We start from the raw sequence: 13,954 nt of genomic DNA, 5'->3' as shown, positions 1-13,954 counted from the left end.
GAGCTTAATGAAAAGCTGCCAAAGTGCTGTCTGGAATTCTTTATTTGTAACTCCATCCCAGGAATACTGTAGATGCCTTGGTCATAAGGCACAAGCAAAGCACAAACTTTTCTACTCTGAAATGCTTTAGACTAAGTAAATTGTAGTGAAAATAAAGGCTAGTCATGGAGCAACTCAAAGCATTCAAAACAATTCAAGGCTTTCTGTACAGATGTTTAGATGTTTCTTATTCAGGCCAGATGCTCACACAGAGTAAACCAGTGTAGCTGGAATTCAGCTACATCAGTTTGTCTGATATGGCTTTAAAACCAACTCCCCTGGTAGCTGTGAAGTTCTCCCACTGCTAATGTTACTGCAGGGGGGTTCACTGTCCTCATCTATTTATTTCAGCTACTACAAACTATGGAATACACACCTTTATGATCAGTAGGTAGGCTGACGCTGCACTCCTGTTTCTTTTCTAAATCTGGTTTTCATTCATTCCTAGGCTCAGATGAGGAGAGGCTGGCTCTTGAGACTGCTGTGATGTATGGTGTTAAAAAGCAAAGTATCCAAGATACCACATACCAGCCACAGACAGATGTTGACATGGACTTCCAAGTGCAAAAGGCAGTCCTTGGCAATGACTTTAAAGTCACTATAACATTCAGGAACAAGAGTCGCAACTCCTACACTGCAACTACCTACTTTTCGGGCAACATAGTGTTTTATACAGGAGTCACAAAAAGTGAATTCAAGAAACACTCTTTCAGTGCAAAACTGGAACCCTCTTCATGTAAGTGTTGCATAATTGTTTTCTGTGTTCTTAACTGTCACCAGTGTTTCCACCCATAGGTAGAGCCAATTCTAGTAGCCAATGGCAGGATATTCTATTGGGTATCAGAAGGACCCACCCCCTTCCCTGGGCTGGATATCAGGGTCATTTAAAGCTGAGGTTATGTTCTTTAGGCTGTTCCTCCCTGCATAATGCTCTTTTGCAGCAAGCTGCATCTCTGGGAATTGTTACTTTTTCTTTTTTAGTACAGAAGAAATCAAAGGAGGACAGGTATTAAGCAGCAAGATATTGTTTTTCCTTTGAATTCCTTAATTTCCTTAGCAGCATTTTAGCAATTGAAGGGGAAGTTCTGGCTCCACAGGGTGTGGTGTCATGTATAGAGACAAAAGGGTGTATTTTTTGTCTTACCTGGTAGAAGCTGACAAGTTCTGAGTAGATTTTAGTGAATATCTGGTTTTGGAGGACTGTGTGGTTCAGGATTTCATATGTACAGTGATCAAGAAAGTTTATATGTAATGAGAATGTGCCACGATGGAGCAGGGATATTTGCAAGCTGGGCAGGAGCCCCAAAGGTGAGTTATCTTTACAGATGCAGCATTTACTTTTCCTAGTGCCCTCTGGAATACAGTAGGAAGATCCTGCCTGCCACTTCTCATGAGAGAAGCAGTTCCTGGCAGACTAGCTCAGGAGGCTGTGGGCAGGTTTTTGTACTACTCAAAGCAGGGAAGAGGGATATTCTCCTTTGTAAAATAGGACAAAATCTATTTCCTGTCAACCATTGCAACAGGTGTTTAGGACTAGCTTACTTCCAAGTGCTACCTAGGAGGCTCTAGCAACCACATGTTCTCCTGACAGGCCTCTGTCCTTGGTCAGCACCTCCAGCACAGCAAAAGTGATGATCTCTTACAGAGATGAAGGATCCTTCACTTGAGTTCCCTGCTGAGAGAGTCAGCAGCCATGACTTTGCCTTCTAGACACTGCTATTGGGCAAATCAATCCTTCTGAGTGCAGCAGGAGCAGCAGGACTTTGGGAGCCCAAAGGATGGGCCTCCTGAACTGGGTCTGCTGCTAGATCACAGCACTCCTGGCTGACCTCTGAGCTTTCTGTCTTGTCCACCTCATCCCAGCTCAAGAGACACTGTGAGCCCTCTTTCTTCCAAGAGGACTAATTTTGTCTCAGTGAGAAGCCTCTGTGGAACCACAGCTCCTATCAGGCCACAAAAAAAAAAAAAAATCCTCTGCTTTCTTTCTCACTTTGAACATCACCTGAAACTGCAAATTTTATTTGGAGCTCATTATTCTGCAAAAAGGAGAATTCCACTGATAAAGATCTACTTGTGAAGTTTAATAAAACTTCTACCCCCAGCCTGTAACAAAGCCCTGAGAGCTACTTGCTGATTCTTTCTAGATCTGTGGATCATTTGCAGGGGGCCTGGAAATGGGCATTGCATGGTTCCAATACATGCTATCAAAACACAGTGTGAAGGTTTATAGTGACTTACATCAGTTACTAAATATCTGATCTGAAATCCTGCAAAACTTTTTGCGACCTCAATAGGTACATTAAAAAATATCAGTTTCAATAGTCTTGGTCTAAATTCTGTGCTGCTTCTTTGAAGAGGGAAAATTCAGTCATCTTGTAGGAGAAGTGTATGTTATATTTTCTGGCTGTGATTTGTGCATGGTTCCAGGACTTATTTATGTCTGCTCTTCTATCAAAGGTCTGTGTAGGGCATTACTACCTAAAATACAGCTTTGGCAGTGCTTTGAGGATCACCTGGTTCCTCTCTTCAAGAAAAGAAATTAATAGATGTTTAAACATCACTGAGCATCATAATTAATTTTTTCTAATTTAAGTAAATGCTAAGAAAAAAAGCTTCTTGAAATAGTGTTGGAAACACCGAACTGAGTGATGGTGAGTGAATGTAGACTGAGGAGAGGCGGCTGAAAGAACAGAACATGAATTTTTATGTATGTGTACCAAGAGTATGTCCCCATCACTACTTCTGGCCAATAAGACATTTTTAAAGCTATTCCCACTTATCAAGGTGGGAATTTGCTTATATCTGAGCTACAGTCATCAATTTGTGGGCCACTCTGTTCTGCAACAGGACAAAATCTCCTCACAAATTACACCATTTCTGAAGGTGGTACATTAAATTTGAGCATGAATTCTTTCACCTTTTCCTTGGAAAGTTGTATATGTAGAATCAGGAATAGTGTCTGAGCAGGTGGGCAGTGTGAAGGAGGTAGTGTGATTATCTGCAAGTGCATGAGAACAATCTGTCAGGAATGTAATGGGAGGGTACCTTCCAAAGCACCCAAGCAGGATTTTTAGGCTTTGTTGCTTTGTTCAGGGTGAGAACTCTGTGTGTGTGTATGTATATATATATATATATATATATATATATATATATATGTAACAAAAAAATACAATGCTAAACAGATGTATTAAAGGCATTCTTCCAGCCCAAAATACTGAAAGCATGAGGCAAGCTAAGTTTTCAAACAGGAACCGAATGAATTTTCAGAATAATGATTAAAGGAATTGTGTGGGTTGAAAACATCTTTGAGGATTTGAATAGCTTAAACCTTCCAGTGCCTTCAAAGGTGCTCTCGGATCTACTGAGTTATATTTAGTTTTCTGTATTTTTTTGAAAAACTATAAGGCAACTCAGTGTTGTGTCTCCCTTGGCTTTCCCAGATGCATTAAGTGGTACTGACAACTTATCAGCACAACCAGTGCTAAGACAATGGAAGTATATTCTTCTTTTTTTCCTGCAGTGATTAAACTTAAACAGAAACGTTTATTTTCTTCCATTGTAAAGTAAATTTCTCCTGTTTTTTAACTTATTTATTTACTTATTTACTTCTTAGATGAGAAATACCTTGCCTGATTTATAATTTACAGTTTAAGGGTATTATGGGAAATTATTTTACACAAGATAAAGAGTGAGAGGGAGGGAGCAGGAGCACATCAAATAATTTTAAGGCTGGCCTAGTAAATCCAGGTCAGGTGGCCACCAAGGGAATAGCTTTGAAACCAAATCAAAGAACTGGTTTTGATGTGAGTGGATCAAAAGAGCGAAAAGGGGTGAATGTCATTTACCCAACTGAGTTCAATTATCTCAGTGTTACCGCTGTATGTCACAAATACAATACAAATAACAGATAACAGTAATCATCATAGGTATCAGATGGGAAATCTTGATGTGTTTACTAGTGTTATAATGAATGCTTATAGAGAGAAGAGCTCCAGGTCTATATATTTTGCCTGGTCAGTTAGTTAGCAGGTCTGATTCTCTGTATCGCATTTTCACACCATTGTTGGCCTGGGAATTGCAGTTCAATATAGTTAAAACTAATGATTCCCTGCTTCTCAACTGTCTAGCCTACAGGGATTGTTCCTTCCGATAATTATTGTCAGAGAGCATGTGAATGCTCTCTGGAGGGTATGCTGGTGACAGGAGGACCTTCTTGCTAATGTTTGCAGGCAAGTCCAATGTAGAACAAAGGCAGATAACCAGCCATGTCCTGGAGAGCAGGTGATCTCCCAGATAGCCTGCATGGGCTCACATCCCCCAGTTACTGCTCTGGCAGCATCCCTGTGCCAAGAAGGGTGGCAAAGAAAGAACAAGGGTAAAATGAAAGAGCAAACATTTACAGGAATGACGGTTTGGACCTTTTTATCTTTGTTCCTGCCTTCCTTCTCATTTATTTTGTGGTAGCACCTAGAAGCCTTCAACAGTGACCTGGCCAATTCTGAGGGTACTGGGTAGACACTGTGCACAAACCCAGCCCTTGCCCCTGGAAGCTCATGGCCTAAATGGAAAGAGGGAAAAACTAGAGGGGAAATGGTATAGTAAAGACATTAAGTTAGTTTGAGGGGGGGGGAAAAATCAAAGCCATTGTTTAGCTTTTTTCCAAGGCACTCATAAAATTGGCACTGGCCATGATGAGAGGTGCAGTTAGTGATCAGATTGTTTCTGATGCCAATTTTCTTTCCTGTGTCTCCCCTCAGCCAGCTCTTTTGACATTGTGATCAAATCGAGCGAGTACATGAATGACCTGCTGGAGCAAGCCTCCTTTCATTTCTTTGTGACTGCACGGATCAATGAAACAGGGAAGATTCTGGCTGTGCAGAAGGCAATAATGCTGGAAATTCCCACCCTGCGGATCAAGGTAGCTCAAGGTTGTGGTGGAAGGGCTGTGTTCTCTGCATTGACTCGTGGGGCAGAGGAGTGTGTATGTTTATGCACATTAGCGCATCTAACACGGACCTTATAGAGCAGTGGCTGGCTGGAGTGTGTGAGGGTATACAGGTACATTATACAGTGTAGTGAATGTCCCTGTATTGAAGAGACAGGCTGACAGCAGCACTGGTAGCGAAGAGCTGAAATAATCTCAGTGGAGGAAAGAAGGGACAAGATCTGAGAAAGCTGAAGAAACTCAAAGGGTAAGAGAGATTACTCACTCCATCGCTCAAGTTCTTTAACTTCTTCAAAAGCCTATTATGTTTAAAGCAACACAACACAAGGGACTCTTGCTGAAGAATGAAGAACACTGCTATTGAAGTGATTTTTCTGGGAGAGCTTCCACAGATATTGTGTAAAGTTTCTCCAAATTTGAATGGGCAGCACTGATTCGGGACAATGTCTTGGGACTTCAGTGTTTTGATGCCACTCTGAATGTAGTGCCAGTGGTGTTCCCCGAAAGTTGGAGCGTTTCTGCAGAGTGGTGTGGTACCTATCAAAATGGAGAAGAGTAATGCTTGTGATACTACAAGGAGCCCATGTTGTATGGCAAAGATAAGGCATTTTTAGTTAACTGAGATTAACTTAACAAGCCCTTTTTAACTGGAATTTAAACTTCTCAATTCATAACCAAGCATCCTAATAAATTGCATTGTTTTCAAAAGCACCAAGCCTTCATCTGCTTTGAATGATGGAGTTTGGATCTCCTTTCTTCCTAACACTAGAAAAAAAAATCAGAACACATGTTCAGGAAGCTTTATATAAGCATTAATACAGCTCTGTAAAATTCAGGACCACAAAAGATATCTAAGTTTAAACAAATTTTCCCCTCTATATATTTATTTGAACTAGTGCTCAGGTTTCCATATAATAATTTATGTAACAACTGCAGCCTTATGCAAAAAAAGCTTTTTTAGAAATGTGGATCAAGACTACATCAAAATTAGCCAAAAAATCTACTCTGTTTCATGGACATTAGAAATATCATGATGTTCTGATCAGATAATTGTATTTGCAAAAAAAATAGTTTTTGGTTTACTAAGCATTCCAGGGAGGAGGTAAACAAGACAGGTAAACTCTACTTCAAATACCTGTCTTCAATAACCAAATTTTTAAAGTAAAGAATTCTTTCCAGTCAATACTTAAACAGAACATCTTCTACATCATCTCAGATTTTCAACTTCAAAATAGTTTATTCTCCTTGCTGTTCTGAAGAAAGGCTTTTTAGAATAGACTGTTGTCCAAAACCCATGTTTTTGAGTAAAACTAAGCTTTTCACTTTTCTGTTCCTTTGTGATGTATGAAAATACACTGAAATTTTAAAGGCTGGATGTTTTAATGGGGTGGGTGTGTGTGTGTGCACGCATGTGTGTGAGCATATATTGATAGAAGAAATTTTGATGTATTGTTTTTTTAATGAAATTTGAGATAGTTTATCCATTTAGTTTTCTTGACAAGTTTGTTCAGTGGATGTGATTGGCAGACCAAATTTCATGATGTGAGAGTGAGAGAGAAGAATGAAAAAATATATCTCCCATTATGTCTTCCGATGAACCTTTGATCTTTCTCTGTTGGTCTAAGGAGATTCTCAGACTCAAGAGTTGAGGAAATTACATCATATTCTAACCTTGAGATGAGGTTACAAAAATAAGACCAGCAAATACATATCATGGTCTCAGCTGCAAGTGTGGGACTTTGGGATGATTTTGAATCACATCCAGTGATCTTAAATGGCCAATTGAAATTAGCAGGTTATAGGATCTCTAACTGAGCTGTAATTGAGACTTCTGAAAATGCCTGTGATGTCCTTTTGCACATTCATATGGCCAAATGCCATTGAGATTTGTGTCTCCTCCTTTACTCCAGTCATTTTACAGTTTGGGTTTTTTTTGGCACAGAGTAATCCCTTAGACCAGAGTCTATGCAGCTTTTTGCAAATGTCATACCTCCTTAAAACACCAGTTTAAATTTATTGACAAGATACTTGATTTTCTTACTTACCTTTCTCAAAGCCCTTGAAATCAGTTGATGGACCATGAAGTGGGCTGGAAGATCTGCCAGCCATAAGTTGAAAACCCATGCCCAAGCAAAACAAGTACACATATTCTGCAAGAAATGCTGAATTTCCAGGGTGATAAAGAATCCCAAATCCCCATGCATGTCGCTGTTGTTAAAAAACACATTTGTTTGGAGGTTTACTATTTTCCAGCACAAAATGTATTGCTCTTTTTCTTACATAGGGTTTGGAGGAAAATTGACCTTCAGGCCTCCATAGAGCATATGTGCAAGGTTAGAAACCCTTCAGAGCAGAAGAAAAGAATGCAAAAGTAAGGGGGAGATGGGCATGACAATTTTGAGAGTGTAACCACATAGCCTGGTGTTTCTAATTTAGGGTAAGACCTGCCCTTCTCTTCTGGAGCTTATGTCCTGAGCAGATCCCTTCAGTGCTGGTGGGAAGCCTGAGGAGGGGCACAGAGTCTAGGAGACAGTCCCATCAGCTGGACTCACCCTCAGTTGGGCCCTCAGCTCCAGAACTGTACATGCAGATTTCTGGTTTCCTATGGAAATGAGGGCCAGCCTCTTGACCTGCCATGTGGTTTGAGGGAAAATTACAATGGGTGGAAAAATGTGCCACCCAACAATTGTCTTCTCACTAGGCTTTCTTTGCCTCATGCCATTCTGCTGTATGCTCTTTTCTTTTGCCTTGCCAGTACTTTGTTATTTCTAGTTTCTGGTGCATTGTCCTTTCCTTGTCTTGCAGACCAAAGGTGAACTGGTAGCTGGTAAAGAAACATCTGTGATTGTGGAATTCACCAATCCTCTGAAACAAACCCTGGAGAACGTCGTGCTCCGCCTCGAGGGACCTGGTGTGCTGAGAACAATAAAAAAGCAGTTCGGGTAGGGAAGAAAGCACAACCAGCTGGGAGTTTGTCCTCTGCTTGCTCACAGTAGGAAGCTCACAAGAGACACTTAACTAATGCTGTGCTGAGTAATTTAATTCAAACACTCTCTCTGTACTTTAAAATCCAATACACTGGGGAGCTATAGGTCTCAGTAGTCAGTAGAAGTCAGGCTATCCAGATTGTGAGAGAATTTCATCTGCTCAGTACTAGGGTTGGAGGAATTGGTAGTGTTTGTGGATAGTTGCTAGTGCAGCCCAAGTTTACTTTTTCACTGTATTACATTATTTTTAGCACTTGACAATAGCACCTACAAGCCGCTATCACAGAGAAGGAGATTTATCTTGCACTTGAAGTGTTTACTGCCGCTCACTCAGCATGTGCAAATCGAGTCCTGTGCTGTTTTTCAGAAAGGGCTTTTCTCTGCTCATGTTAATCATGATTATACAAGACGTTCAGGTACCTCAGATGATCTTTTCAAGCTCATGCCAAGACACAAAATGTGTGTTGTTTGCAGAGCCTGCTGGCATAGCTGCTGCGTGTGTGTGAGGGCACAGCTGCCCTCAGTAGCACCACTGCACAGGGCTTCCCTGGCACACAGGCATGTTCCCAGCACAGAGCACTTCCAGATCTGAGGAAAAGGAAAGCCACCTTCAATATTCTCAGAGTCACACCTTACACTGACACCATGATACCCCTATGCTAAGCAAGTTGTAAATCCTCCTTCCGTTTGTGTTCAGTGTTATGAGTTTAGCATGAGCCAAGGGTATATAACAGAGAAACTTGGAAAATTTTGAGGCTGTGGGCATCTTTCTATCTGAGCTTAGTATCTATCATTACCTGAGCTGATGGTCCCCAGGTGTGTTTAAAAGGAGTTTGAGAAATTGCCTGTGCTTCAGCAGCTGCATAAATTGTCATCATCCTCTGCAGCCGGCAGGGGAGGTCTGATCCTGACAGCACCTGGGACAGGGATAAAAAGATCAAAACCAATCTCCAGAGTAGAGCTGATAGAAAAATAACCGTGAAAGGGCAACATACTGTGTTTGCTTTGTGCACATGGTATGTCACAGGTGCTGCTGAGCATGACTCAGCATGGTCCACAAGAGTTACACAAGTTGTGGCAATAGCCCTCATTGCTGCCCAGCTGTGCCAGCTTCCCCTGTTGTTCTGCATCCTTTTCAAGCCAAAAGCTTCTGTGGATTTCCATCACCTTCAAGGATGCAGAAATTATCAGGTGTTTCAAAGGCACAAGAGTTAGGGGAGAAAAATGACTCATGGAACACACGTCATTTTCCTTAGAGTCACAATGTTTTCCCCTTTTCAGTAATGCCCTTGGCAACACTGAAAATGGAAATGGATCAGCTTGGTCATTTTAAGATTTATCTTCTCTGAGATGAATGTATGATACAGGTGATACACATGGAGGACAGAGCAAGGGGCAGTTGTAGTTTATTTAAATAATAATCACATTTGTCTCCATGCATTCAAAGTGATAAATGACTCCAGTGTGGTGATGGCTCAGCATATTATGCAGAATCATTCATCACTGAGTTCTTTCCCAGGAAAATAATCAGATCAGGGTGGCTTACTCCATTTGAAAAGAGAATTAAACACATTCTAGGCTTTCCCCACCCTTTCAACACTTCCCTATTTACCACGGACTCTTACATAAGGGATGGATCTTTTACAGTTCTATGTGGGGATAAAGTTTTTGGCCTCTGTGTACTTTTCAGGTAGTTTTTCTGTATCACTTGAGTGGCTCCAAAAAACTGGTTATGTGTAACCTAGCTGATACAACATTATTCTGGCAATGTAGTTGCTGGGGGCTTCAGTCTTGACCATTCATAAAGTCTATATATAGATAAAGATATTGATATTTTGCTCCTCATCAGACAGATGAGGAGCATGAGTTATGGAAAAGCCTTTGGCAGTAGCAGTTCTTACTCAGGGCATAGTCTTTGCATGACAAATGAGAATTAACCAGGCAGTGATGGATAGTGCTAAAACGATTATAGCCAAGTATACTTTCATACTAGCAGGTAAGTAATTTTGGGTGTTTCTATATGTCAGAACTAAACTAGTATTAGCATCTCTAGTGAGAAGCAACTTGTTTTAGAAACAGGACAGTAGAGAGACAGGAAAAGGCAGGAAAAGGGTTTGGTTTCCCAGCACAGCTGTTGTCTTCCTGCATGTACAAACACACACACACATCTATGCACTGATAGCACTATAAAACAAAGATGGTAGTGCTACCCTCTCTCACTGGAGTAATGTGAAGCTGTGGCCCCAAACCCTTCATCCTTAGAGAATCTGAACCTCAACTGCTTAAGAAGTGTAGTCTGCACAGCAGACTTGCATCATTACTTCTTCACTTTCCATTCAGATAATCCTTTGCAGATAATTCCCATAAACTCTAAAAGGTATTTTACTTTCTTCAGCAATTTAAGTCATTGGTTTATCATGTTTCCACTTTAGTTGGCATCTGGCAGATACAAGCAGACCAGCTATGGGGAGCAGAATCTCTTGCATTAATAACAAAGATAAAAAGAGGGAAAACACTTGCTGGAAGCAGTCTGCTCATGCTCACATCAAAAATATAATCTTTCCCTGTTTGTTTTTGGTTTTATTTTTGGTTTTTTTTCTAAAATTGGGTACATGCCCCAAGGTATGCATCTGTGTATGCAAAAAGGAGCTGGAATAGCTCATTTTACCAGAGGCAGACTTGCACTGAAACAAATACATAGGTGGGAGGATTCTAGGCTAGCTCATTTAGAGTTAATTAAGGTTTCTTGTCTTGTGGCAGCTTGTGCTAAGCCTGGGTAGACATTTCTGTCCTGACCCTGGCTTATGACATGGCACCTGAGAACCAAATCCTACCAGATGAGAATTTGAAACAGTAACTGAAGTATAGGCTTGCTTTGCTCCCACTTTGTTCAGTTGTTTTCAGGACACTGTAGCCATATGAGATAAGAACAGTGAACTTAGAAGCATCTTATTTAATGCTGAGGGAAAAAAAATTCATTTTCATAAATAGCTCCCACTGTATTGCTTTGTCTATTACTTCCTTTGGAGCAGTTGTATCCCAGCACCCACCAAACACAATCAATCAGTCAATAAATATCAGCCTTTAAAATCTGCACACAGAAACTTGTGAAAGCGCTGAGAAAACACAGAAACCCAATACCTGATGCTGTCCATGCATCTTAATTGTAGCAAAAAAATTGAAAATCAAGAACAGCGCAGAATGCCATTGTTGTATATATGAGTTATCAAGAGTCATACATAGTGTATAAGAGTAACCAACAACAGCAAGACTCCCAAAAATACTTTGCTTGTTTGTATAGACATGTAGAAGTCATCTGAAGGGGCCACTGAAGAGATCTGCTGATGTTACCACTGTGGCAGGGTGGTTCAGGGTAGGGGTGACAGAGGGATTCAATAGGGTTTCCAGGGGAATGACCTGAACACTGACTTATTTAACTATTTAAGGAATCACCACCAGGTTATAGGTTATAATAAACAGGAAAAATAGAATTATAAAGTAGAAAAAAATATAGGTTAGATATAAAGAAGGTCATTTCAAAAGTGATCATGATAGGAGACAGAAGAAAATTGATTCATTTTGGAAATTTAAAATTAGCCTGAAGGAAAGGCTAGAAAAGGCTTTAACAGGGTCAGTACTGAGAGGAATAGAAGATGGAGAGGGTAATTTATATGACGTTTATGAGAATGAGTGAAACATAAAAGATTTGAGACACGTTATACTATCTACCTTCAGTTTCTCCTGTTTTGTGTCAGGCTGAGAGCACTGGCTAACTGACTGCAATATTGAAACTTTTCTTTTTTTATTCAGGAGAATCCCAATGAATTCTACATTGACCTGGGAAGTAAAATTTACCCCAATGCGACCAGGTTTACGGAAGCTGATTGCAAGCCTGAATTCTGATGCTTTGAGGCATGTGTATGGTGAGCTGAATATCCAGATTCGGAAACCATGAACCAAGGTGCTGCCTTCTTCTCTCATTTAGCTATATTTAAAAATATCATGGTAAGGGGTGGCTGATGGAGAGGTATAAACCTGCTTATTGTTATTTTGGTCATCCTTCTGCTGAAAAAAATTGATAAAGCAAACTAATTGGTATGACTGGAGAGAGCATTAAAAAAAGCACCTGGATGCTGAATGATTTAAAATTAGCTATATGCAATTAAAGGCAATTCTAGGTCATATTATTCCTGTAGCTCACTTGTATTTATGGTCTTTTGCATTAGTGCTGCAAGGGAATTTGGAAAGCTCCATTCACCAGAGTAATATGAACTTTAGTTTTAATTAAGGCCTGGTATTTCACTGAAAAGGGAAGGAAAAAAAAAATCCATGGTTATAAATTCTTAGACTGAATTACACAATGTTATGGTAGATTGTTTGGGCTGCAATAGAAACAGGCATTTCTAGCTAAAAGGGTCTGCTTTATCCTACAAATTAATAATGTTCTGGTTCATGGAGAGCTCACTTTGCTGGAAAAAGCTCTCAGGATGTTTTATCTCAAGAATATTCTCAGCCCCTTGTTTTGTCTTATAACTTCCCTGTGCTTTTTCTCCTATTCTCTCATGTGCGCAGGCACTCACACAGACTCACTTCTTACCCTCATCAGACCCCATATGCAGTTGGTGTACTGTTTCTCTACTTTGCTGGGTGAAAAACTAGTTTTTTTCTGCCTCTGCTCAGAGTTTATCACACAAAACCTGCTCTTTCTGATCACATCTCTTGTGTAAGATGTGTTCTCTCTTCACCCTTCTCTACCTTTATTCTCTCCTGAACCCACCCTGTAGACCCATCTCCCATATGAGTGTGTCAGGAGTGTTCGCTGTCCCAGAGCAGTCCAGGCTGGCAAATGGGATGAAGGAAAGAGGAGTGGAGCAGGGAGCCTGAGGGTCTTCTCCTGCCAGTCCCACAAGCCTAGACAGTGTCCTGCACTGGAGCTGGGGGTGACTTCAAACTAAAAATATGGGTATTGAGTTTAGATTAAATCGTGCCTGAAAGTTCCCAAAAATCATGGCTAAAGCATAATAAAGATCTAGTACATGAGTAATCCTGGGAATACTGAGGGACAGAAACTCCTGGGAAAGGAATAAAGATGTATCCTGAGACACAGATACTTACACAAGCCACAGCAACTCCTTCCCTCTGGTCAGGGTGTGTGTGTAAGAGCAGATCAGGTATTAACAGCACAGGGGAGTCGGTTCAGCTTCTAAAGTTAAAAGGAACATCTTTCTCATTAAACCCTGGGGCTTTGCTGGATGGCCATGCCGTTTGGTGGTCTTAATGAAAAGCAAGGGAGATGCCTTCCTTCCCTTCTGCTCCTCCTGTTGCTGCACGTTGCCTGCGGTACCTCCTGCAGGACCTGTAACCAGCTGTTAAAGTCTTGTGAGAGGAGAAATGCAGCTGCTCTTTTTACTAAAGTGTGGGAAACACAGAAATTCATACCACCTCATATAATCTGGAAGTACCCCAGGATCCAAGAAAACCAGATTTTTGAGGGCTTTCACTTCAAGAATGGACACACCCTTATTTTATATAGCTTATGTGACCACATCAGAAGCTTGGCCATGTCAAAGTCTTGTGGGGTGAAGAGACTGAACAATGTGTCAGTGCAGGGTGACAATCTCTGTTAGGTAATTAAGCAGTCTTACCAAGCTCTACATCTGCAAATAAAATTATCTATTTTGTGCTCTTGCATATAAACCTGCTTTCTATTCCAGGCATTTTATAAATACAGTGTAATAAGAATACAAAATAAAGTGTGTCTGATTGCACTTATGTGTTGTGTTCTGTATTTTGATCACTTACTTCTACATAGCAGCACTGTAGACACCAGTTGCTGTGTCTTCATTGTAAAAATTTAAAAATGTTCTTCTGAGCCATGTGTCTTTTTTGGTGCTAAGGAGAAAATCTTACATTTATTTAAATGAAAAAAATAATATTACAAGCTATTTTTAACTGTTTTCCTTTGGTTTTCCTTCTATTTCAA

At 40.5% G+C, this 13,954-nt stretch overlaps 1 protein-coding gene across 2 annotated transcripts in view; it reads left to right on the top strand.

The window, feature by feature from the left end:
- Nucleotides 1–13,739, top strand: part of F13A1 (coagulation factor XIII A chain) — a 59,220-nt gene extending 45,481 nt beyond the window's left edge. For both annotated transcript variants that reach the window (XM_077790781.2, XM_085571471.1), the window contains exons 12-15: nucleotides 488–775; nucleotides 4,797–4,957; nucleotides 7,790–7,926; nucleotides 11,782–13,739. In XM_077790781.2, the coding sequence (XP_077646907.1) occupies nucleotides 488–775; nucleotides 4,797–4,957; nucleotides 7,790–7,926; nucleotides 11,782–11,926 (731 nt within the window). In that variant the 3' untranslated portion in view covers nucleotides 11,927–13,739. The remainder of the gene's footprint in view (nucleotides 1–487; nucleotides 776–4,796; nucleotides 4,958–7,789; nucleotides 7,927–11,781) is intronic.
- The last annotated feature ends 215 nt before the right edge of the window (nucleotides 13,740–13,954 follow it).

This window comes from Lonchura striata, chromosome 2, assembly GCF_050655825.1.
Source record: "Lonchura striata isolate lonStrDom1 chromosome 2, ASM5065582v1, whole genome shotgun sequence".
Taxonomy (NCBI): domain Eukaryota; kingdom Metazoa; phylum Chordata; class Aves; order Passeriformes; family Estrildidae; genus Lonchura; species Lonchura striata.
Note: the sequence above shows the minus strand (reverse complement) of the source record. Positions and strands in the feature narration are given on the sequence as shown.